Raw genomic sequence first — 27,403 nt, 5'->3', positions numbered from 1 at the left:
GGTGTGTTGCATGCAGGTTTCGAGGTATTGGAGCGACTCAGATAGAGCCACGGAGAAGTGGCGGCAAACGGACTTTCGCGTCTGAGTCTGCTATGAATTTTTCGCTGTATGCGAATTTGCAAAGTACTGCTCTGCCTGTTTGAGTCAGTTTAAGGCGTTCCAGCTGGCTGGCCCTGTGCGCTTCACTCATTCCTTCCCAGGTCTTTTGCAGGCAAAGTTTGAGGAGTGTCGTGGTTGAGGTCGTACTGGGAAGTCCTAGTGCGCTCTTGATTGTTTTTCTGATGACGATGTTGAGTTTTTCAATTTCCGTATCATTGAGGAGTAGATATGGGGTGTCATATGTGATCCGGTTAAGAAGTGCTTGGATAATTTGTATGGTTTCTTGCTCTTTAAGTCCTCTTCTTCGGGTGGTTATACGCCTAATGAGATGAGTTACTTCTGTTAAGGTCTTGTGAAGCTTCGGAAGTGTAGCTGCGGCAGAACCGTCTTTATGTATTGTGAGGCCAAGGACGCGGAGGGACCCAACATGAGGGATATCGATTCCATTGAGTGAGACGTTGGGATCTGGGGCGACGTAGTCTGGTGATCTTTCCCGGGTCCTTGCCTTGAGCGTAAGTAGCTCTGATTTTTCGGGGATGCCCTGGAGACAGCATCTTGAGAGGTACTGTTTTATTTGATCGATTGCCTCTTGGAGGGTAGTTTGTTGGCCGGTTGTCGACGCTTTTGTCCATAACGTTTTATCGTTGGTGATATTACATGGCTTAAACCTTCGATGTCATCGAGTTGTTGCGGGAGCTTAGTCACGGCAAGATTATACACCAAAGTTGAAATGACTGACCCTTGTGGAATGCCTTTGTTGCGCATTTCGAATCTGTGACTTCGGATGTTGCCGATACCCATCGTAGCAATGCGATCTTTAAGAAAGTCCTGTACGTATTGGTAGGTAGGGATTCCACAGTTTGTGTCTTGGAGATTCTTAATGATTGCTTCAAGCTTCACATTATGTAAGGCTCCTTTTACATCTATTGCTAAAATAGGGAACTTTTTGTGGCGTTCTAGGTAGTCCGTGAGGGGTTCATGGAGCTGTAGGAGTATATCTTGAGCTGAGAGGAGCTGCCGGAAGGCAACCATTGTGTCAAGCATGAGTCTTTAGTCTTCTGGGGAATAAAAAAAAATTGCAGGCCCTCAATCAAAATTGTGCTCCATGCAGTCACTTATTTTATCTTTTTTTAAAGTCCAGCCTGTCCATGTACCACGACGAAACGCGACATCTGAATGAACACCCAACGCGGAAATGGATGGTGGACTACTCGTTCAGAGTTCTAGAGAACAACTACAGGCCCACGATAAAATCGATCGTCGATGGAAACAGCGTTTTTACTAAGTAAGGGAACAGGCTCAACAAAAACCGCCGAGGGACGAGTTACTGTGGCAGAGAAATCAAGAAACGCCCTTGGAAAAGGGGGAGGTCACCTGAGTCACGTCAGATACAGCGGTCACAGTCGGCGACGATGCCCAAGAGACCAGTAGCTGAATCGCTCTTCTACCACTACACACTTACACGAGGCCAAAGCAGTCAACGCGCAATTCGCGCAGATATCACGTCAAAGGCCAATCGCCGGATGCAAGCCTACCTCTACGATGAGAAGTACATTCTTCGCAGTTACACCGTGAACACAGTGTGGGAGATACAGAAATTGACACTTCACAATCATCACCATTCCTCCTACCGCCACCGCAGTGAGGAGACCAAACATTACCAAAAATGCACTGCTTGGAACCGCAGTATCGAGTTCACCATCTCGACGGTTTCGAGTAAGAACGGCGATTTTATCCCTGGGAAGGACCGCTACGGGCAGCTGCACCGCCTGGTGCAGCCGCCACGACGACGACTCCGGTATCCGTAAAAGCTTCTTCGACGGCTTTGGAAACGCAGGAAGAAGGAATATACTTACTGTTTGTACGCTCTGCTCAACACAGGAAGCCGATGCTGTCTTCTGAGTAGTAACTGCCCGACTATGTTGCCGTCGAGGACATGAACGCGGAGGCTCGAACGTGGAAGATCGGCCATGATGTTAAAACGTTTCGAAGATGGGACGCCATGGTGCGGTCATTACCGACATTGTTCTGTATGTACATACCGCATGCAACGACCCTTACATTTTACACTTACGACTAGGGGTGTGCGAATAGTGAAATTTCATCTCGAATCGAATAGTGCCGAATAGTGGTCAAAAATATTGAACACCAAATCGAATAACGAATACAAAAGCTTTTATTTAAAATTTACAGAAAGAATAAAGACATTATGTCTGCACATGTCCTGGAGCACACAAAGCAGTGAGTGACTGTTACGGCAAGGCTACAAATTGTCATGCAGAAACAAGCTGTTCCACATGACCTGGCTGCAGGCTCTCTCCCAGCGATGTTACGCTGTTTCCTGCAGTTGAAAACGTGCGTTGAAAACTGCAGTTGAAAACATCCGCCGTGGCCAGACGAATGTGCGAGGAAGACCTTGTCCTTTCCGCAAGCCTTCGCTGTGCTGTGAGCAGTTGAGTCATGTTGATTTCTGATCCCGGGTGCAACCCAATATAAGTGCGCGGCGACGGTAGTTAAGACAATATGTGAAGGTAGATGTTTGTGTAAAAGTGCTTTATGGTGGTTGCGGCATATGCGACCGAACTACGCAAAAGTCGGTGCCTTCGCTTCGGAAGTGAAGTTGTGAAGGGCTTGACAATTTTCTCATAAGCTTTTTCTTAATTTTTTCGTACATGCGGAAATGGCATAATCTCGTTTAATATAAACATGCGCTCGTTTTTGAACCAGGATACTGGTGAAAGTTCTAACGAAAGGCCTACTGTAACGACATTAGCATTAGTTTTAACCACACCTCCTTAACCAAGTTGCACCATTGGCCTTTGTCGCGTTTTAGATATTCGTGCTGTCGAATATTCGAAACTTCGAATACTAGCTATTCGAAATCGTATCGAATTATTCGATTAGATATTATTCGATTCGAATTCGAAACTCGAATCCCTTTCCTGCCCTGCCCACACAAACGTGTGGGTACACAAAGAAATTAATTTTGGCTATTCGGTCAATCCCACACACGTTGAAGCCCAACCCTCACATTTGTGGGGGTTCACTGAATTAACCGATCTAGGCAGTTCGCAAACAAGCCACCAGGAGGCCCACCATCGCATTTCCAAAATGGCGCAGACCTCAAGAAGCAAGCGGACGCCCGCCACGAGACGTAAGTACCAGTTAACATTGATACTTCGCTTTTTGAAGGGCATGCAATTGTTGAATATGCATCTTGAGACATCACGGAACGTATCTGTGAAAGAATTAGGCAAAAGTATGCTTAAATTAACCCACAAGCCGTACTCGAAGTGCAGCCCACACATATGTGTGGGTTGGGCGCATGTGACTACGAACGCGCGCCCGAACACAGCTACCGGCCGCTGGTGTTTTCAAGTGCTTTTTTTGAAGCGCAGAATTCTTGCTTGCATTGATTGTGTAAAAAATCTGTACTGCAGGAATCTTCAACCCCGAAAACGATGATGACACGGAGGAAATTATGAAGATGTTGGAATCATCCGACATTGAATGTAGCAGAGACGATGATGACCCGGACTGGGAGTTACCAGAGCGCCATGTTGCGGCTGCCGATGACGAAGAGGAGCAAAGTCAAGAAGACCTTGATGATGCTAGCAAAAATTCCTGGTGTTGACATCCGCATCGACGGCTTTGACCACTTCCCAACGGTTGATTCTATCAAAAATGCGAGATGCTGCAGGCTGCCAGGGTGCCCATCAAGAAGCCGCACACGCTGCATCAAGTGTGACGTGTACCTTTGTTTAACAAGTGACAGAAACTGCTTCAAAATGTTTCATACCACATTTTGAGGGGCGGAAATTCCACATGAGCAACTATTTTTTCTATTGAGAGAGTCACTCAAATAAAAGCCCAGCCCACACATATGTGTGGGTTCATTTTGAAAGCCAAAGAGTGAACATTTGCGTTTCGTTACGCTGGGGTTTCCTTCAGAGGGCCACAGAGACACAAAATTGCAGAAAAAAGAATTCGTTTATGACGCACTTATCATTTGGGCAGGGAAGGGATATCCGCACACCCCTACTTACGACTCTTTACATTTTAGGCAGGCAATCGCTTACAATATTTATTTGCTTAGTACAGAATCGCTTGCAATTTACGTAAGGTGTAATTATAAAGTACTTATCAATTCCCCAAACATTTTATATGCTTCCAAGTTTTGTTTCGGTGATTGGACCACGAAGATTTGTAAACTTTACGGTCGCTGTATTTTCCATTCTTGTCATGCACAGTCGTGGTATAGAGATCGTCTCTGAAGGTTTCTGCTGAAAGATATTTGTTGGCGATACAACATCACATCAATTTGCACATTTAGCACATTTACAGGTTGCCCCAAAACGGGGCGTTTATATTGAATGACAGTTAGGAAGTTGTTAAGCAGACGTTATCAACACCCACGCTTTAATTCGCTGAGGAACTAGTGCCCCTCTATGCAGCAGCCGCGACTGTCCAGCAGCAGGAACATTCGGAACAGGCTGCACTTGCATCGGTCACTCGCACTCGAGACTACACATTGCTGTTACGCGCTGTTCCATCAGAAACGACTATTAGTTATTTTTAATAGTGAATTCTGGAATCTAATACGATCTGAATAGCAAGTACCATTCGATGAGACGACGCGCGGGACGCAGCCGTAGCCAGTGCCACTACCCCTGCGCGCCGCCGTCCAGTATTACGCCAGGTTCGGCTCGCGTTGCACCATGGCCACATTCAAAAGCTTGCAAGATGACCTGGTGAAATGCCCGTACAGGGACTCCGGAACCTGGGGGGGGGGGGGGAGGGGGGCGGTCGCCCCCCCCCCCCAACAATTTTCCAGAGGGGGCAGGGCTCCCCCACTTTCCGACCGTTGACACTGAAATCAAATTTTTGACAAGAGCTATTGTTAAATTTCAAACTGGTGGTTGTGTGGTCAAATGCTTTCCAGAAGGCCGATGATCAACTGTACGTTCAACGGTGGCACGATGGCCGGTTAGGAAGCCACAAATTAAGGCACGCCACTCCACATACCAGTAACCAAACTCTTCATTAAATCACATCTACGGAAACAGACGCAGAAAAAATTGGCGGAATATTGACTTACACAGTGGAGAGGGAACAACAACACATTAATTGGGTAAGAAACATTTCCCGCGTGCCACCTCATTTCCCTACAAAATATTACACAAACCAGGCAATCACCGGAGACTATATATTTCTGAACTACATCTTAAGATCCAACAAAACTGACCACAACTCTTGCAAATGAGTAAACTTGCACAAAAGATCGATGATCAGTTCATAAACATTCCCTAACAAGAAACGAAAGAGTACTCCTGACACGTAAATTTCCAAACACCACAGAATACAAACCTAAAATAATCAAACATCAGCGTACATACCAAGCCCTTGAACTCGTCAAAAAATCAACCAACTTATTGATCAAGCCTACCTGCCCCAATCTTGGCTCCACGGCAGCCATCATTCGGTAACGCTGCTGAACGGAAACCTATCAGTCAGGTACAAGAGCCTATCCTCAGTTCAAAACTCTCTCAGTGGCACAAGCAAGACAGCCATTAAAGGATATGAGAAAGTATTAAAGAAGTTCGAAACTTTATAGGGTATCAACCTTTATATAGCCCTGTTTGGCCCATGCGAGCAATTACTGAGGATGCTTCAAACGCCCAGTTTACCACGCTGCAGGAGAAATAGCAACAGCAGAGGCTCTTTGTGACCGCTTGTCAAGGTTACGGCCTGACGCCTCATTTGACGTCCTAGGGCAGCGGACGGACTCAAGAGCAACAGAGTGAGGTCTAAAGGAACCTCGTGTTCCAAGTTTCGCAGCCGCCCAGAAGGCGTCAATTCACATACAAGCCTGAGGAGCCTGCAGCGCTTGACGGCAAGTCATCAGAGAGGAAAGAGTTTTTTTGCCACTATCGATCGTATTACCAGCGAGATCCGACGGCGATTTGAAGTTTAGAACAGCCTGGCAATCATCAGCCTGAACGGCCTCGAGCGCATTTTGACTGACGCTGCTGAAGGTCGAAACTTCGCATCAAACGACCTAAATGAGCTTTTACGAGCACACATTGCAGATTTTGACATCAGCAGGCTTTGAGCGCAGCTCGTGCTTCTCCAACGCTCCTGCCTGACGGAGGTCCACCCGCAAGTGAACGCATTTTACAAATTCTGCAAGGGGAACCTGCAGATATGCGTAAGATGATGGACCAGGTTGTCCAGTACCTGCAAGTAATGTTTTCAGCACCTGCGTCAACTGTTTCAGGAATGATCCACATCATCTGAGTCCGCAGAATATAGAAAAAGAAGAACGTAAACTTTATTATCTAATCGATAAGATTTGAGTCCGACGTATTTTAGTGGGTCTGGGCACCCGCCGCGGACGCGGTTCCGAGACCTTGTCTTGAAGCGGCTTCCTCGGCTCGCTGGACGGCCCAGAGCTGTACTCTCAGGTTCGAGCTGAGCAGTGCGGTCTTCCAACGCGAGCGGAGGCTGGCGGTGGAAGAGACGGAGGTGTCGACACTGCCCGAATTGTTTGTTATGTCCTGACATTCCCATAACATGTGATTAAGTGTGGAAACCTCGCCAAAGGATGTGCATCTGTTTGTAGTGTACATATCTGGATACATGGCGTGCATGAGTCTTGGGTTTATGTAAGAATCAGTTTGTAATTGCCTGTAGTGTACTGCTTGCGCCCTGTCTAACCTAGCGTGAGGGAATGGGTATACGCGTCTCTGTAACTGATAGTGCGTCGTGATGTCGTCGAACCTGGTCAAACAATCCTCCCACGCCCAGACGTTTGCAGTACCCCGCGGGGGCTCTTCCTCCGATGATGCTCGGTGAGTGAGGCCTCGATCAACGCGGTGAGCCGCTTCGTTGGGGGTGCTCAGTCCAGTGTGTGCCGGGATGCATAGCAAGTGCCTTCGGTTATCGACGTCGGCCTCTCCCTGGTGTATGGGATGTCGCTTGAGTATGTCATACGCCTCTTGCGATATGCGCCCATTTGCAAAATTGCGAATTGCCGTTTGCGAATCGTAGATCACGTATGTAGCCTTGGTTTGTGTGAGGGCCAGTGCTATGGCCGCTTCCTCTGCCGCTTCGGCATATGCCGTGTTCACGGTGACGCTCGTGAGGTGGTTACCTCGGTGGCTAGTAACTGCCGCCACGAAACTCTTCCTGTTTGGATAACGGGCTGCGTCGGTGAAGACTGCCTCCTTGTCGTTGGAGTGACTTTGGTTCATGTTGTTGTGCCCTGGCTTTACGTCTCCCCGTGTGGTGTTAGGGGGCATCTTGCGAGGCAATAGGGGCACGTATAGTTGCTCGCGCAGAATATAACTCACAGATTTGCTCCGCAGAATATAAACACACAGATTTTCTACAAGTAGCATCAGCTGGTTATGAAAATGGTTCTCTAGGATTTGGCAAAAATGTTTTGCTGATTATATGGTTCTGCAGTTTGCAAGAAATTGTTTATCGCCTTTGATGATGGCTATTGTTTCTTCAGTGATCTCAGAAGCAACCTGTAGCGCTGATGAGAGAGAGAGAGAGAAGAGAGGAAAGGCAGGAGGTTAAGCCGACGCACGTCCGGTTTGCTACCCTGCACTGGGGAAAGGGGGTATAGGGATGATAGCACCTTTAGCGCTGATAAAGGTTACTAAGTGGTTATGACTATCCTGTTGAACACAATATCGCGGGTTTGAACTTCCTGCCTCGGTGGCAGCATTCCAATGACAGTGAACGGAAAGACGCTCGTATATTCATTTTTAGAAACACGTTAACGAATGACGTGTGGTAAAGAAGAATGCAGAGTCCCACACAGCAACCCGGTCTCATCCCCGAAGACCGGGTTGCGCCGTGGTGGCTGAGGGGCAATGGCACTGCGCTGCGCGAAGCACTACGTCCTGGCTTCAATTCCAGTCCGCAATGCGATGGGGGCGAAATGCAAAAACACTGGGCCACCTTGCTTTGCGTACACTGTAAAAGAAACTACGTCATCCGTACAAAATTATTTCACAGCTCTCCACTACGGCGTCCCTTACATCACACTGTGCCGTTTAGGAATGTTCAACTCCACAATGCAATTATTCCACTCCAGCGTCTCTTCTAGTCCCTGTATGCGTTGAGGACGACGAAAGCGTTCTACTAACCCCAACTATCAACCATAAATTATATATCACTCAAGCGATTGTCTGGGGTTGTCACGAAAATGCAACATATATATGCTGATGTGCATCGTGTACAGGATGGTGTCACGGCAGGGTAATGTTTTCTGATGGCTGCAGGCTGGTTGGTGCATCCACTAAAACATTACGGCCGTAAGAACTCGTCTCACGATGACTGTAGACCATAATGGCAAATGCATGCGCGAAATCTAGCGACAGGCACTATTCCTGAAGTTACGTTTGTTTGGGACGCGTATTGGGGACGTGTATTCTGAGTCTTTCTTTGCTTCGGCTATATTAGACATATTCCGATATCGCCCCACTTAGCTACGGCACTCGCTTGCCAAGGTCGGCCATACGAACGGCGGCATGACGAAGAATGGATGACGCTGACGCAGTGACGATGAAATGACTAACAAGGAATGATGTCTATTATATCCCACGAGGATATAGTTAGAAACAAGCTGGAAAAAGTGAGATCTATGGCCGATTGAGACTGGCCGCGAACAAAGGTAGCAGCTTTTAAATTTAGACAAGATAGATTATTATCAAGACTGCATTCCCACAGGCGTTTTCCTTCTGAATCCGTTTTAGAACCCCAAGACACATGGTGAGAATTAAACTCACCAGCGAGTACTATATCTGTTCTGGCGGAAGCTAATACCCTGTCTACAGGACGGGTATCCTACCCTCCTGCTGGGAAATATAAGTTAAATAAAGTAAAAGAGGAGCCGTCTGGGAGTGCAATGTCTAACGCCAAAATTTCGCATTCAGTAGACATGCTTTATTTCGATTTGGTTGCTTTGTGACTAAAGTGAGTTGACACCAAGAAAGCAAGACCACCAAGTCTGGTAGGGCGATCCAAACGAAGCAGTCGAGACTTTTTTAGGATACAATTTTGACCATTTGAAAGCCAGGTTTCTTGTAAGATAATTATGTCCGGGGAAATTGAGAACAAATATATCATAGATCTGTAGTAGCAGAAACAATCGAACGACATTTCCAGTGTAAGATGTTTAGAGAGCCTATCGTGGAGATAGAACGGTAACGGAAACTTCCTGATCCAAAATACTCTCTTTCAAGAAGTCCTAATTGGAGAGGTTTTCTTTTTCATACTTTTTTTTAGTTTTTGACACAAAAGAAATTTTGTAGGTAGGAGATCTGGTGCGTTTTAGATTTTTGAGTGCCATGTCTACATCCTGGTAGCCTTTATAATATTCCGTTAGGGGTTCCGGTTCCGTCTGTTCTACATGAGTAGAAGTTGTGCGCAAGCACAGTCAGGCAACGGCTTGGACGACGATATTTGTTTTTGAGTTAGGTTTAGAACATTTGAACCTGGGACGCATGAGCTTGGCCATAGGCTACACCAATGAACTGTGCCAGCTGGCTAGACAGCATTTGCTCCAAGGACTCAAAAAGAGCTGTTGCAAGTCGTTCCATTGCCTTTCCGTGGCTTTCTCTACTGCCTCTGCTATGGCCTTGTATAGAGAAACATCTATATACTAGCGGTGTGACGAGCTGTTGCGCCTGCGTAGCCCTGTGATCTTCCCTGAACCTTTTTAAATGATTCCCAACGTGAGCATCGCATGTGTTCCACCACTTCTAGTATTCTTATTTCTCGTTCATTCGCAGAACCGTTCGAATAGTCTGCAGGGTGTACTTTATTACCTAGAAAACATTTTTCTTCCTGAGACTTACATTCTGTGCTCTCGTGATTCTCTCCACATAGGCGGCATCGAGCAACCGACCTGCAGCCTTTTATGCTTTGTCCGTAACGCCAACATTTTAAGCACTGTAGTAGTGGTCGTGGAGAAAGTGGCTCTACTCTGTATATCAGGGGCCATGACTTTATTTCAGTTGGACGAACTGTTCCCGGGAATGTAACAATAACCGATTCCGCAGGTGAGTTCTTGTTCTCAATAATTCGGCTACACAGGTATACAGAAACAGCTCCAGCAACTGAAGACAAGTCTAGTACTTATGAGGGGTCCAGGCTCGCATCGATCCCGCGAACTAAGCCTTTCGAGTATGAAAGTTGCGCTGAATAAGCGGGCTCACCGGATTCTATGCAAATTCAGAACAGTTGAGGACGTCTCGAACGCACTCCTGGTGCGATGAACAGCAAAGAATACCATCTCGACCAAAGTGACGTCCCCCGGTGATCTTCTGGAACTACGAAATGGCCTTTCGAAGCTCCACCTGAATCGCTTTCCGATTCTGCATCTGTATCGATCCCCATTTGAAGGCCCAAGAGCCACAGGGCCATGGCGTAAATATGAGTATATCGGCCACTCTCGGGGAGGGATAGAATCTAGCCAAGGGGAATGCCGTTTGACCGGTCGAAGAGAGAGACATCAGGCTAGTCTAACTCGCTTAATCTCGCGACACAATAAACGGAAAGGTGAAGAAAAAGAAAGCGGTAGACATGTAAAAATAACAACAAAGACGTTTAAACGAACAGTAGAATAGCGCCGCCGGATACTTGAACACTTAAGAAAGAGCCGAGCGAAGCAGAATGGCCGCGAGACCAGAACGACAAGCCGCGAGCCTTGCTGCAATCTACGGCGTCTTTCTGTTTCGTTGTCTATCACTGAAAGATAAATGGACAGAAATTCTGAACATAAGAAATTGACACATCTTGCAGAGGTCTCTGCGTGACTGCTAAACGCCATTATGATTTTTTGCGAATAACTTATCACACATTCAATGAAATGGAATTCAGGCAAGGAAATAATTTTTTCAAACAGCCATGTGGCACGAAAGCAGCAGTACAGGATCCCTATTAACGAAAGTGTTCTCTTTCGTATGCTATACTTATAACTGATATCGAGATATTAAATTATAGGGTTAAGTGCGAAAACTACGTTCTGCTTTTGAGGCCTGTCGCAGATGGGTGATCCGGTTTCCTTTTGCCCACCTGGGAATCTGCAAACGTGCAGCCATGGCTTGGTGTGCGAGCGTTGTTGTATTCTGCCGCCATCAGAACGCGGCCGCCACTGCCGGTGTCGAACTCTCGACCTCTAGCTCAGCAGCGCAACGCCGTAGCCGCCAAACTACTACACTACAGTCGATGGCCTTAGTTAGGAGATTACCGTAAGAAGAGGACAGTGCGATGGCAATGGTGGACACTTAACTTGTGGTGGCTGTTCGAGAGAAAGGACAAACACGAAATCCGAAGGAAAGATAAGTATAAAGAAAGATGTGTGGTCACGTGGCATTGTGCTGGCGCCTGCTGTATAGACTGTGTCACCTTGCGGTGCACTTTCGCGCTTTTCTCCTCCCGGCGTGTGCTGTAGATCTGGGGTGTGCGTATTCGTGCGCTATCTCTCAGCAAGGTGCGAAACTGTAAAGGCAATGAACAGTTGATCCAGCTATGTGCATAGGTGAGCCGAACAGTACTTGTGTTGCTTGGTTGAGAGCTTGTAGACATTTCTATAACAGTGCTGTCATTTAGGATTAACTTTCCGGGAACCACAGTATAAGAAAGGGTATGATAAAAGTATGACAACGATTAGGTTATCATGCGCATCAGCGTTCTGTGTGTAACATACCGCATGCAATGACCCTTACATTTTCACTTACGACTAGGGGTGTGCGAATAGTGAAATTAATCTTGAATGGAATTCGAATCGAATATTGCCAATAGTGGTCAAAAATATCGAATACCAAATCGAATAACGAACTACAAAAGGTCCTGGAGCACACAAAGCGGTGAGTGACTGTTACCGCTAGGCTACAAATTGACATGCAGAAACAAGCTGTTCCACATGACCAGGATTCAGGCTCTATCGCCGCGATGTTACGCTGTTTCCTGCTGTTGAAAACATGCGTTGAAAACTGCAGTTAAAAACTGCAGTTGAAAACATGCGCCGCGGCCAGACGAATGTGCGAGGAGGACCTTGCCCTTTCCGCAAGCCTTCGCTCTGCTGTGAGCAGATGAGTCATGTTGATTCCTGATCCCGGGTGCAACCCAATATAAGCGCGCGGCGACGGTAGTGAAGACAGGAGGTGAAGGAAGATTTTTGTGTAGAAGTACTTTACGGCGCTTGCGGCATACGCGACCGAACTACGCAAAAGTCGGTGCCTTCGTTTCGGAAGCGAAGTTGTGAAGTGCTTGAAAGTTTTGTCATAAGGTTTTCTTAAATCTTTTTTTACTTGCGGAAATGGCATTTTCTCGTTAATATAAACATGCGCTCGCTTTTGAACAAGGATACCGGTGAAAGTTTTAACGAAAGGCCTACTGTAACGACGTTAACATTTTTACCACAACACCCTAACCAACTTGCACCATTGGCCTTTGTCGCGTTTTAGATATTCGTGCTGTCGAATTATTCGAAACTTCGAATACTAGCTATTCGAAATCGTATCGAATTATTCGATTGGATATTATTCGATTCGAATTCGGAACTCGAATATCCGCACACCCCTACTTACGACTCTTTACATTTTAGGCAGGCAATCGCTTACAATATTTTTCGCTTAGTACAGAATCGCTTGCAATTTACGTAAGGTGTAATTATAAAGTACTTATCAATTCCCCGAACATTTTATGTGCTTCTAAGTTTTTGTTTCGGTGATTGGACCACGAAGCTTTGTAAACTTTACGGTCGCTGTATTTTCCATTCTTGTCATGCACAGTCGTGGTATAGAGATCGTCTCTGAAGGTTTCTGCTGAAAGGTATTTGTTGGCGGTACAACATCACATCAATTTGCAAATTTAGCACATTTACTGGTTGCCCAAAACGGGGCGTTTATATTGAATGACAGTTAGGAACTTGTTAAGCAGAAGTTATCAACACCCACGCTTTAATTCGCTCAGGAACTAGTGCACCTCTGCGCAGCAGCCGCGACTGTCCAGCAGCAGGAACGTTCGGAACAGGCCGCACTTCCATCGGTCACTCGCCCTCGAGACTACACAGTGCTGTTGATGCGTTACATTCGACCAGAAATCGAAACAGGCCGCACTTGCATAGCTCACTCGCCCTCGAGACTACAAATGCTGCTATGCGTTACATTCTATCAGAAACGACTAACGACTATTCGTTAATTTTATTAGTGAATTCAGGAATCTAATACGATCGGAATAGCAAGTGACCATTCGACGAGACGTCGCGCGGGACGCCGCCGTAGCCAGGGCCATGACCCCTGCTCGCCGCCGTCCAATATATACGCCATGTTCTGCTCGCGTTTCACCATGGCCACATTCAACAGCTTGCAAGATGACCTGGTGAAGTGCCCGTACAGGGACTCCGGAACCGGGGAGCTGGGGGGCGGTCGCCCCCCCCCCCCCCGCCCAACATTTTTCCAGAGGGGGCAGGCTTCCCCACTTTCCGACGCGTTGACGCTGAAATCAAATTTTTTACAAGAGCCATAGTTATATTTTACACTAGTGGGTGTGTGGCACATGCTTTCCAGAAGGCCTCAACTGTACGTGGGGGACGATGGCTGGTTAAGAAACCACGAGAGAGAGAGAGAGAGAGAGATCATTTATTTGAAGGAAGGCAGAGAGGTCGGCCTGAGCTAGCATGCACTACCCTGCTACTCTGCACAGGGGGAGGGGGGAACGGGGACATAAAGGCTGGATGAGGGGTGATGCCACAAATTAAGGCACGTCACTCAACAGACCAGTAACCAAACTTTTCATCAAATGACATCTACGCAAACAGATGCACAAAAAATTGGCGATATATTTACTTACACATGGAGAAGGAACAACACATCAATCGATAAGAAACATTTCCCACATGCCACCGCACTTCCCTACAAAATAATACACAAGCGAGGCAATCACCGGAGATTATATGTTTCTAAACATCTTAAGATCACAAAACCTGAGCACAACTCTTGCAAATGCGGAAAACCTGCACAAAAGATCGATGATCAGTTCATAGACGGCCGCTAACAAGAAACGAAACTCCTGACACGCAAATTTCCAAACACCACAGAAGACAAACCTGAAATATCGAACACCAGGGTACATGCCAAGCCCTTGAAGAACTCGTAAAAAAATCAACCAGATTATTGATCAAGCCTAACTGGCCCAATCTTGGCTCCACGGCAGCCAGCATTCGGCAAAGCTACTGAACGGAAACCTATCAGTAAGGGACAATAGCCTATCCTCAGTTCAAAGCTCTCTCAGTGGCACAAGCAAGACAGCCATAAAACGATATGAGAAAGTCTTAAAGAAGTTCGAAACTTTATTGGGAATCAACCTTTCTATAGCTCTGTTTGGCCCAAGAGAGGAATAACTGAGGATGCTTCAACGCCCAGTTTACCGCGCTGCAGGAGCAATAGAAGCAGCAGAAGCTCTTTGTGACCGCTTGTCAAGGCTACGGCCTGACGCCTCATTTGACGTCCTATGGCAGCGGACGAACTCAAGAGCAACAGAGTTAGGTCTAAAGGAACCTCGTGTGCCCAAAGTTTAACAGCCGCCCAGAAGGCTTCCATTCGCATACACCTGAGGAGCCTGCAGCGCTTGACGGCAAGTCCTCACAGAGAAAAAGTGTTTTTTGCCGCTATCGATCGTATTACCAGCAATATCCGACGGCGATTTGAACAGCCCGGCAATCAGCAGCTGAACAGCCTTGAGCGCATTTTGACTGACGCTGCTGAAGGCCGAAACTTCGCGGCAAGCGACCTAAATGAGCTTTTAGGAGCACACGCTGCAGATTTTGACATCAGCAGGCTTTCAGCGCAGCTCGTGCTTCTCCCAACGCTCCTGCGTGACGGGGGTCCACCCGCAAGTGAACGCATTTTACAAATTCTGCTAGGGAAGTCTGCAGATATGCGTAAGATGATGGACCAGGTTGTCCAGTACCTGCAACTCGTGTTTTCTGCACCTGCGTCAACTGTTTCAGGAGAGCGATCTTTCAGTGCTCTTATGTGAGTAAAACATTTTTGCCCAATAGAATGACGCAGCGGAGGCTGACACACCTTCTGCTCCTTCACCTGCACAAGAAGACAGCTACGGAACTGCACTTGGATACCGTTATGAAAGAGTTCGTGTCTACAACTGCAGAACGAACAGCTACCTTTGGCCTTCTTTGACAACCTCTCCCGCGCAACGCCCTAGCTCTTGTCATGCTGCAGCCATGAAGCTCGTCAATCTGCGATAATAGCTTTGTACGTAGTGCCTACTTTCTTGCCTACTTGCATCACATCTGAGTACTTGTGTCAGTTCACATTTGCTTCACTGCAGGATAGAATGCAGAAATATTAAAAATGATTTTTCGCGCTTTCGAACCCGTTATGTCATTTGTGGTCTGCGCCGGTTTCAGTTGCATCAGTATGCATATACTGTATTAAAGTGCATACCAATGCAGAATAAGCGAGGATACAAATATGCCAAATTTATTTCGGGGAAAATGAATTCAAAGAGTAGTAATTGATGTCAACAAAATTATACTAATTATGAAAATAATAAAATGTAATGTAAATAAGTACGAATTGACGAACATTGAGAAAAAAATAATAAACACAACATACAAAGACGACAAACATGCCCCCCCCCACCCCCGCCCCCACTCCCAAAAACGTTCCGGGGTCCATGTGCCAGTACAACCCATTCCACAAAGTCAAGAGTGGTCGGCTCAAAATTCACATGACCAAGTGCCGCAGGGAACACGCTCCGCGCCGCCTTAAGCCTTGCCCTTTCACCAAGGATCACATGGCGCCCGCCAACGCTGAAGACTACCAGAGGCACCTCGCCACCTGCCCGGACCGGTCGTCGACATTCTGCACAGCGACCAGGGACGATCCGGACCCACCCTTTGACCTCCGCGACTCTGAGTCGCGCTTCTGCAGCGTCGAGTCCTCGATGAACAAGGCAGTGTCCCATCCCTGGCTCTGGGTCTCGGCATAACACGTTTCCTGCGCTGCCTGCAGAGCTCGTGACATGCAACGAGGTGGTGACGATACCTGGATCCAGCGGTTCTTCATGCTGCGGTCTTCTTGCTCCCTGTCCGCTCCCTCGACGGCGCACTAGTGAGTGCTGCTGCTCGACGAGCTGAGGCGTGCGCGCAGCCAGCATCTCATCGTTTGAGCACTGCAGCGAAGCAGCTGCTTCTCTTGCGTCTCCTGGAACATCAGGTTGCAGCTGCATCGTGAGAGCAGCTAAGTCTTCCGGGAGGTTTGCCGTAATGTGGGATGGCGAGCTACTGGAGCCGCTGCTTGTCGAGCCGGATGACAGCTTGCGCTTCACCTTCCTTGTCCTGTCGCAGCTACGAAGTGGCGACAGTTGGCATAACCGGAAGCCGGCCAGGCTCTGACGGAATAGACGAAGCTTCGGGAGCACTGGTTCCAGCAGCCAGGTTCTGATGGCAGACGTGGAACTTTTTCACCACGAGGAGAACGTGCCGCTCGTGGCTGGACAACGCACCCGTAAAGGCAGCCAGCGAGGCTCGTGAACACAAGCCGCGAGCCTTGATACAACCTTCCTCGTCTTTTTTTTCTTTGTCCGTCACTAAAATAGAAACGGGCAGAAAGACAGAACATTAAAAGCCAACGCATCTTGCAAGTGCCTCCGAGTGGGTGCTAAATGCTGTTTTGGCAGTTATTCACATATTCAATCAAATGAAATTGAGGGTAGGAAATAATTTTTTTTCACGCAGCCACGTGCCACGAAAGCAGATGTAAAGGGGCGGTATCACAAAGCTTTCGTACGCCTTTTTTAAGCGAAGCATTATAGGCTCACAAATTTCGGTGGCAGCGGCGGTGGTGGTGGCGGCGTCACGCTGAAAAGTGGGCCGATCCTGGCGATAGTGCAGAAAGGGTCCAAGCTCATTAGCACTTACCAGGCAGAAAAGAGAGAAAATGAAAGAGAGAGCTAAAGAATAAAGAGAGAAAGAAAGACGAGAGAGAGAGAGAGAGAAGTAGAAAATCACCACGAAGGTCAGAGAAATAGAGAGAGAAAGGAAGAAAGAGATATAGAGAGAAAGGAGGAGAGAAGGAAAGAAAAATAAAGAGAGAGGGCAAGAAAGAAAATCACCACAAAGGTCAGATAGACACATGACAAGCGCTTGCCCCCATTTTCCCGACAGGGGAAGGGCTAGTGATTTTTTTTGGCTAAAATTTACAACACTTTCAGTTTTTTTTCGCAACAATTATAATTTCATTATGAGGCAAGCCGCTGGGGGGGAGATTAAAATTATGGGGTTTTACGTGCCAAAACCACGATCTGATTATGAGGCACGCCGTAGTGGGGCACTCCGGAAATTTGGACCACATGGGGTTCTTTAACGTGCACCAGATTAATTTTGACCACCTTGCGTTCTTTACCGTGCACCCAACGCAGGGTGTCCGAGCGGTTTTGTATTGCCCCCATCGTAACGCGGCCGCGCAGCCGGGATCCAACCCGCGACCGGGATCCAACACAGCTCAGCGGCACAACGCCATGACCACTAAACTTTCGCCGCGGTGCTTAGTTATGATATTACTGTAAGAGGACAGTGCGATAGCAATGGAGCACACTGGTGATCCCTGTTTAAAGGAAAGTAAGAACGCGAAATCTGAAAGAACGATAAGTAAAGAAAGAAGCGTGGTCACGTGGCATTGTGCTGCCGACTGGTGTCTCGACTGTGCGATGTGGTCAATCACCTTTCGGTGTACTTTCGCGCCTTTCTCCTCCCGGCGAGTGCTGTAGCGCTGAAATGTACGGCATTGTGCGCTCTTTGTCAGCAAGGCGGGAAACTGCATCGGCAATGAACACTGATCCAGCTTTGTACAGAAGTGACGCCGCACAGTGCTTGTGTTGCTTTATAGGTGGATAGTCAAATGATGCTGTCGTCTCTACGCCATTTCTGATTCGAAGCTTAGCTTTTCCGTTCCTTCGCCCAGCCTTCCGTGCAGTCTCCGCGTGGTCTCTTGTACACAATGTCCTGCTGTTTTCGAAGAAAATACGCTTTTGTGACGTATGTCGGGTGTTCAGCAATAGGGTCCCTGGCGAAAATTTCCTGCTGATTTCCTGCTGGGAGCTGCTGGTTTGTACTGGTATCTGATGGAACCAGCAAGTAATCTGCTGGTTGTGCTGGTTCCAGCACGGTGCTTACTGGTTTTCTATTGATCCCAGTGGGCTGCGTGCTGATCGTTCCAGCAAGGTGCTTACTGATTTTCTGCTGGTCCTAACAGGCAATCTGTTGGCTGTGCTGGTTCCAGCAGGGTGCTTACTGATTTTTTGTTGGTCTTGGCAGACTGCCTGCAGGCTTGCTGCTGGTCCCAGCAGAGGTACGAAAGATGCCTTTAGGTTCATGCGGACATCAGCTTGTTGCTTGGAAATGTTTGCAACATCGGTGACTTACAAGTCGGCCGACTGCTTGCAACCCTGTGCTGAAACCAGCAGCTATCAGTTTCAGCCACTGGTTCCATCACCTGCTGGTTCCCGTAGCTGCTGGGAATGTGCTAATAAACCAGCACTACTGGAACCAGCAAAAACCAGAGGAAACCAGCAGAAAATTTTCACCTGGGGTGCGCGAATTCTTCCGTTAAAAGAAAGAAAATGTATCACTTTCTTTGGAACGAAGCACGCAAGACAGGCCGTTGCCGTCAAACGAGTGATTGTGAACTGGTTACCAAACGTAGGAGCCAGAATATGTGAGTGTAATTGAGTCACGTGGATTTGTCTGATCTTCCTGCTTGGGCTGGCCTTCAGACGGTCTTGTGGCTTCGTTTATTGCGCTTTATCCGGGCCTAAATTGGCCTAAATTTCAAAGCAATTTCTACTTTTCTTTAACGCAGAAGGCAATAAGACTCTGCAAGCATGCATAATGGCTGCTAATTGCACTGGTTCCGCTTGTCCATGTCTCCATGGCGTAATGGCTTCAATATCGAGCTTCTGTTTTACAGGTACTGTGTTCGAATCCTGCCATCGGAGAATCTCAATGATGTACGAAACATGCATGGAGAGGGAACAACACATCAATTGATAAAAACATTTCCCGCATGCCACCGCACTTCCCTAGAAAATAATACACAAGCGAGGCAATCACCGGAGACTATATATTTCTAAAGTACATCTTAAGATACAACAAAACTGACCACAACTCTTGCAAATGCGGAAAACCTGCAAAAAATCGATGATCAGTTCACAGACGGCCGCTAACAAGAAACGAAACTCCTGACACGCAAATTTCCAAACACCACAGAATACAAACCTGAAATAATCAAACACCAGGGTACATGCCAAGCCCTTGAAGAACTCGTAAAAAAATCAACCAGATTGATCAAGCCTACCTGGCCCAATCTTTGCTCCACGGCAGCCAGCATTCGGTAAAGCTACTGAACGGAAACCTATCAGTCAGGGATAATAGCCTATCCTCAGTTCAAAGCTCTCTCAGTGGCACCAGCAAGACAGCCATAAATGTATATGAGAAAGTATTAAAGAAGTTCGAAACTTTATTGGGAATCAACCTTTCTATAGCTCTGTTTGGCCCAAGAGAGGAATAACTGAGGATGCTTCAACGCCCAGTTTACCACGCTGCAGGAGCAATAAAAGCAGCACAGGCTCTTTGTGACCGCTTGTCAAGGGTACGGCCTGACGCCTCATTTGACGTCCTATGGCAGCGGACGAACTCAAGAGCAACAGACTCAGGTCTAAATGAACCTCGTGTTCCCAAAGTTTCACAGCCGCCCAGAAGGCTTCCATTCGCATACAAACCTGAGGAGCCTGCAGCGTTTGACAGCAAGTCCTCACAGAGAAAAGTGTTTTTTCCCACGATCGATCGTATTACCACCGATATCCGACGGTGATTTGAACAGCCTGGCAATCAGCAGCTGAACAGCCTTGAGCGCATTTTGACTGACGCTGCTGAAAGCCGAAACTTCGCGGCAAGCGACCTAAATGAGCTTTTAGGTGCACACGCTGCAGATTTTGACATCAGCAGGCTTTCAGCGCAGCTCGCTTCTCCCAACGCTCCTGCGTGACGGGGGTCCACCCGCAAGTGAACGCATTTTACAAATTCTGCTAGGGAAGTCTGCAGATATGCGTAAGATGATGGACCAGGTTGTCCAGTACCTGCAACTCGTGTTTTCTGCACCTGCGTCAACTGTTTCAGGAGAGCGATCTTTCAGTGCTCTTATGAGAGTAAAACATTTTTGCCCAATCGAATGACGCAGCGGAGGCTGACACACCTTCTGCTCCTTCACCTGCAGAAGAAGACAGCTGCGGAACTGCACTTGGATACCGTTATGAAAGAGTTCGTGTCTACAACTGCAGAACGAACAGCTACCTTTGGCCTTCTTTGACAACCTCTCCCGCGCAACGCCCTAGCTTGTCATGCTGCAGCCATGAAGCTCGTCAATCTGCGATAATAGCTTTGTACGTAGTGCCTACTTTCTTGCCTACTTGCATCACATCTGAGTACTTGTGTCAGTTCCCATTTCCTTCACTGCGGGATAGAATGCAGAAATATTAAAAATGATTTTTCGCCGCTTTGGAACCCGTTTTGTCGTTTGCGTGGTCTGCGCCAGTTATCAGTGTATTTTTAAAGTGCATACCAATGCAGAATGAGCGAGGATACAAATATGCCAAATTTATTTGGGGGAAAATGAATTCAAAGAGTAATAATTGATGTCAACAAAATTATACGAATTACGAAAATACTAAAATGTAATGTAAATAAATACGAATTGAACACTGAGAAAAAAACCATAAAACAACATACAAAGACGACAATACATGCCCCCCCCCCCCCGCCCCATCCCAAAAACGTTCCGGGGTCCATGTGCCGTACAACCCATTCCACAAAGTCAAGAGTGGTCGGCTCAAAATTCACATGACCAAGTGCCGCAGGGAACACGCTCCGCGCCGCCTTAAGCCTTGCCCTTCCACCAAGGATCACATGGCGCCCGCCAACGCTGAAGACTACCAGAGGCACCTCGCCACCTGCCCGGACCGGTCGTCGACATTCTGCACAGCGACCAGGGACGATCCGGACCCACCCTTTGACCTCCGCGACCTCTGAGTCGCGCTTCTGCAGCGTCGACTACTCGATGAACAAGGCAGTGTCCCATCCCTGGCTCTGGGCCTCGGCGAAGCACGTTTCCTGCGCTGCCTGCAGAGCCCGTGAGATGCAACGAGGAGGTGACGATACCTGGATCCAGGCGTTCTTCATGCTGCGGTCTTCTTGCTCCCTGTCCGCCCTCGACGGCGCACTAGTGAGTGCTGGTGCTCGACGAGCTGAGGCGTTCGCGCAACCAGCATCTCATCGTTTGAGCACTGCAGCGAAGCAGCTGCTTCTCTTGCATCTCCTGGAAATCAGGTTGCTGCTGCATCGTGAGAGCAGCTAAGTCTTCCGGGAGGTTTGCCGTGATGTGGGATGGCGAGCTACTGGAGCCGCTGCTTGTCGAGCCGGATGACAGCTTGCGCTTCACCTTCCTTGTCCTGTCGCAGCTACGAAGTAGCGACGGTTGGCATAACCGGAAGCTCTGACGGAATAGACGAAGCTTCGGGAGCACTGGTTCGGGCAGCCAGGTTCTGATGGCAGACGTGGAAATTTTCACCACGAGGAGAACGTGCCGCTCGTGGCTGGCCAACGCACCCGTAAGGCAGCCAGCAGGCTCGTGAACACAAGCCGCGAGCCTTGCTACAACCTCGTCTTTCTTTTTCGTTGTCAGTCACTAAAATAGAAACGGGCAGAATTACAGAACATTAAAAGCCAACGCATCTTGCAAGTGCCTCCGAGTGGGTGCTAAATGCTGTTGTAATAAGGTTTTTGGCAGTTAATCACATACTCAATCAAATGAAATTGAGGGTAGGAAATAATTTTTTTTCGCGCAGCCACGTGCCACGAAAGCAGATGTAAAGGGGCGGTATCAAAAGCTTTCGTCCGCCTTTTTTAAGCGAAGCATTATAGGCTCACAAATTTCGGCGGCAGCGGCGGTGGTGGTGGCGGCGTCACGCTGAAAAGTGGGCCGATCCTGGCGATAGTGCAGAAAGGGTCCAAGCTCATTAGCACTTACCAGGCACAAAGAGAGAAAATGAAAGAGAGAGCATGAAAGAAATAAAGAGAGAAAGAACGAGAGTGAGAGAGAAAGATAGAACACCACGAAGGTCAGAGAAATAGAGAGAGAAGGAAGAAAGAGATATAGAGGAAAGGAGGAGAGAAGGAAAGAAAATAAAGAGAGAGGGCAAGAAAGAAAATCACCACAAAGGTCAGATACACATGACAAGCTTCGCTTGCCCCCATTTTCCCGACAGGGGAAGGGCTGGTGATTTTTTTTTGCTAGAAATTCCAACATTTGAGTTTTTTTTGCGCAACAATTATAATTTCATTATGAGGCAAGCCGCTGGGGGGAGATTAAAATTATGGGGTTTTACGTGCCAAAACCACGATCTGATTATGAGGCACGCCGTAGTGGGGGACATGACATGACAAGAACTTTATTTCAGTCCTGAGGAACTAAGATCTACGCGAGCCGAAGGCTCCCCCAGATTAAGTCGGTGGCTCCACCCACGATGGGACCGGGAGACCAAGTAACGTCGCGATGTCGTGGGCCCTCTGGACAGCCTGGTGTTGGATTTGAAGATTGCTGCTCTTGAGGAATTCCTCCCATTGCTCGTAGTGGGGGACTCCAGTAATTTGGACCACATGGGGTTCTTTATCGTGCACCCAGATTAATTTTGACCACCTTGCGTTCTTTACCATGCACCCAACGCAGGGTGACCGAGCGGTTTTGTATTCCGCCCCCATCGTAACGCGGCCGCGCAGCCGGGATCCAACCTGCGACCGGGATCCAACACAGCTCAGCGGAACAACGCCATGACCACTAAACTTTCGCCGTGGTGCTTAGTTATGATATTACTGTAAGAGGACAGTGCGATAGCAATGGAGCACACTGGTGATCCCTGTTTAAAGGAAAGTAAGAACGCGAAATCTGAAAGAACGATAAGTAAAGAAAGAAGCGTGGTCACGTGGCATTGTGCTGCCGACTGGTGTCTCGACTGTGCGATGTGGTCAATCACCCTTAGGTGTACTTTCGCGCTATTCTCCTCCCGGCGAATGCTGTAGCGCTGAAATGTACGCCATTGTGCGCTCTTTGTCAGCAAGGCAGGAAACTGCATAGGCAATGAACACTTGAACCAGCTTTGTACAGAAGTGGCGCCGCACAGTGCTTGTGTTGCTTTATAGGTGGATAGCGAAATGATGCTATCGTCTCTACGCCATTTCTGATTCGAAGCTTAGCTTTTCCGTTCCTTCGCCCAGCCTTCTGTGCAGTCTCCGCGTGGTCTCTTCTACACAATGTCCTGCTGTTTTCGAAGAAAATACGCTTTTGTGACGTATATGTTCGGGTGTTCAGCAATAGGGCGAAAATTTCCTGCTGATTTCCTGCTGGGAGCTGCTGGTTTCTACTGGTTTCTGATGGAACCAGCAAGTAATCTGCAGGTTGTGGTGGTTCCAGCACGGTGCTTACTGGTTTTCTATTGGTCTCAGTGGGCTGCCTGCTGATCGTCACAGCAAGGTGCTTACTGGTTTTCTGCTGGTCCTAACAGGCAACCTGTTGGCTGTGCTGGTTCCAGCAGGGTGCCTACTCGTTTTTTGTTGGTCTTGGCAGGCTGCCTGCGGGCTTGCTTCTGGTCCCAGCAGAGGTACGAAACATGCATTTAGGTTCATGCGGGCATCAGCTTGTTGCTTGGAAATGTTTGCAACATCGGTGACATACAAGTCGGCCGACTGCCTGCAACGCTGTGCTGAAACCAGCAGCTATCAGTTTCAGCCACTGGTTCCATCACCTGCTGGTGCCCGTAGCTGCTGGGAATATGCTAATAAACCAGCACTACTGGAACCAGTAAAAAACCAGAGGAAACCAGCAGAAAATTTTCACCTGGGGTGCGCGAATTCTTCTGTTAAAAGAAAAAGTATCGCTTTCTTTGGAACGAAGCACGCAAGACAGGCTGTTGCCGTCAAACGAGTGATTGTGAACTGGTTACCAAACGTAGGAGCCAGAATACGTGAGTATAATTGAGTCCATGGATTGTCTGATCTTCCTGCTTGGGCTGGCCTTTCAGACGTCTTGTGGCTTCGTTTATTGCGCTTTATCCGGGCCTAAATTGGCCTAAATTTCAAAGCAATTTGCACTTTTCTTTAATGCAGAAGGCAATAAGACTCTGCAAGCATGCATAATGGCTGCTAATTGCACTGGTTCCGCTTGTCCATGTCTCCATGCCGTAATGGCTTCAATATCGAACTTCTGTTTTCCAGGTACTGTGTTCGAATTCTGCCATCGGAGAATCTCAATGATGTTTTTTTAACTATTTACAACGCAGTAATATCTTAAAAAATGATAACTTTGCAAAGAAGAGATTTAAAGTGAGAAGGACGAAGTTTAGGCAAATCCCTGTACTTACCCAAATTGCCATGCTTGCGGCTTCCGCAGACACTAGCGCCACAGTTGCCTTAAGTCATTGTACGAAGCTCTGTGGTTTTACACAGGTCAGGGCAACTCACTGCCTTTCTTTGCTTGTAAACACGTTGAATACTGGAGCATGCTCTTCTCCTCTGCCAATCTGTGTTTTGTTTGTATGTTTTCAGCTAAAGTACTGGTTCAAGTGACTGTTATCTTGGTATTGCAGGTCTCCAAAGGCTGTGCTTTTGCTGTTTTGTCAAACATCGTGCACGTCTGAGACAAGGCAGCGAGGGATTCCCACTCGAGATACAGCTTTTTGCCCATTTCATACAGGTTTGGCTCAGCCTTCCCTTCAGGGGCCTGGCATACCGGTTAAACTTAGACCCCAGGACACTGAGCCAGAGCTTCAGGACTGTACTAAACATTGTGTAGCATCTGTCCAAACACTGGTTCCCAAGCCGTGCAGTATGTGAAACCTGGTTGGGGGAGGAGCTGAAGCATTTTCCTGAGCTTCGAGCAATCATTGACCGCACTGAAGTACCTGTGGTAAGCCAAGTATTAGTAAGCTTTTTTTGCCTAAAAATATTCCTTAAGAGAATTCATAATAAAGGCGCATTTTATTTTTTAGCACACAAAATTTTACGAGCTAGTTGTATGGAGTACTTATAAGTAAAACACTACTGAAGTACCTTCTTGCTGTTAATCCACATGGTGACGTAATGTTTTTATCAAAGCCATCTGCATGAAGAGTTTCTGATAAACAGTTCACATTGTCAAGTGGTGATTTAACACCAAACGTTATTGCATAGTACCTGCATGCAATACATTGCATGAACTAGGTGGCAGTCTGTGCACATGAGTTCTTCTCTTTTGTCCTTGTTAGTTTGCTCTGATTCATTAGTTGTCAGCACATTAAATACTCCACTTTACTACTCTGTTGTTGCACGCATTCCCAAAAACACAAATGTTGTGGCTGACACAGCATAGCCTAAGCTGCATTTGCACCAGGAAACTCACTTTAAGTAACAAAACAGAAATGATGATTTCCGAGCATTTATGGACTACATGGAAAGTAGAGACCTAGTTCTGCCATACCAGAGGTTTCTGCTATTCAAAGACTTTTATGCAAGAAATGTTAAACCATAACACCCAACTTTGTCAAGAGCAGAGTGCAGCTGCCAGGGCAGGAGGTCATGTCAATGAGGATTTCTTCGCCCCGTATAATCGTTTAACGTGCAATCAGCCCCTTAAAGAAATGGCATATTTTGATTGATACAGTGGGGCACACACTGATTGATGCCTACGACAAAATGGCAACTCTTGTTGCTACCCTGACGACCCTCTCTCCATCACAGTTCAAGATGGGCAAGAATGTTGACTCAACAATGCTTGTATGCTTTATGGAGAGAGCGTGTTGACTCATGGTCAAAATCTGACTATACTGCTGAAGTTACACCACCATAGAAAGTTTTGACTAATATTACGAAATTGGAAAGAAAATTTAATATTTTGTTTAGATTCATCAGTACCACCCTGGTGCCTGTAAGTTTGCGCATTTCAGAAAAATTGCATTTCTGAATCTATGTCGTTCAATGTAACACTTGGTACAGTTATGCCTAGTTCACAAGAAAAAAAATTCACCGACGATTACAATACTCCCCAATGCGAAATTTCAGCGCAGCTGTATATGTGCTTTCTTTCGCGATATAGTGGCTGGTGCCGAAAATCTGTCAAGCGGCATGTTGCAAACGCACCGACGTGTGGCGCTACTGCCGCACTAATCTGGAGATCGCGAGAGGACAAGCATCCTGACGCGTGGACGCGATTCACAGCAGCCGCCGCCACAAACCTACTAGACGACACGCACTCCTCTAGCGCCATCTCGTATAGCAATCGTCGCCGCACTACGCTTTTCGTATACCCTGCTCGGCTTTCAGCCTCATGGTTCCGCTGCACCCTCCTCTCTGCTTTCCTCCTAGCGTCGTTATTACCCCGCTGCAATCTTCGTTTGCCTTCATCTTTCGCTGTGCTCGGTCGCTCGCGGTTTCGACGGGCGCCTAAGAGCCGCGCTCTAAAGATGCAAAGTTGCCTTCGTTTATGGAGATGCAAGCTGCTGCCACGATGGCACGCAAGTATAAACTTATGTCGCCACCTGCCGGCAGCTTCAGATAGCAGTCGTTCACGCAGGGTTCCCATGTCTTTCGGAGGAGCGTGCAACATAAAGCAACCCTCCCTGACTGGCTGCATTCTGCAGCTGCTACTTAGGCTGGATATGAAACTAGGTCCATCCAACTGTATTTAATGGTGACCTTTCACTACGTTTGGATGCAGCAGTATGCATAAAATTGTTTGCATAGTTAATAGAAAAATATATGGCACATTCTTTGAAGAAGCAGTCAAGTAACGCTTTCTCATCTTTTTCAGTGAAGGCCTCACCCACTGCTATGGAATCTCGGTTGGAGTAGCACTACTAATGTTCACTTGCGTCCAAAAGTCACGGCCAAAACACAATGACACAGCATGACTGGATGCCCGTCTCAACCTGCACATGCAGCAGATGCTGTTAAAATTCATGAACTGTTTTCTAGCTTTCAACATGCTACTAGAGAAGCCATAACAGAACCAAAAACAGGAAAAGTGGGAAAAACACAGTATCATAGGCATCAGGTTTTGTATAGTGTATGCAACTTAGAGTATACGTAACCAGAATTGCAAGAGACATTACCCTGCCATGCACGTGCACCTGGGGTCTTGCATGTGGCCGTCTTCGGTTATTTACACACAGCACTCGT

General features: G+C 47.4%; 1 protein-coding gene across 1 annotated transcript; it reads left to right on the top strand.

The window, feature by feature from the left end:
* Positions 1-15,819: 15,819 nt before the first annotated feature.
* On the top strand, positions 15,820-16,134 carry LOC125943476 (gametocyte-specific factor 1-like). The gene has a single exon (XM_049662809.1). It carries the CDS (start codon positions 15,820-15,822, stop codon positions 16,132-16,134), a length of 315 nt encoding a protein of 104 aa, XP_049518766.1.
* The last annotated feature ends 11,269 nt before the right edge of the window (positions 16,135-27,403 follow it).

Source organism: Dermacentor silvarum, chromosome 1 (genome assembly GCF_013339745.2).
Source record: "Dermacentor silvarum isolate Dsil-2018 chromosome 1, BIME_Dsil_1.4, whole genome shotgun sequence".
NCBI lineage: Eukaryota > Metazoa > Arthropoda > Arachnida > Ixodida > Ixodidae > Dermacentor > Dermacentor silvarum.
This window is presented reverse-complemented; position numbering and strand designations above follow the sequence as displayed.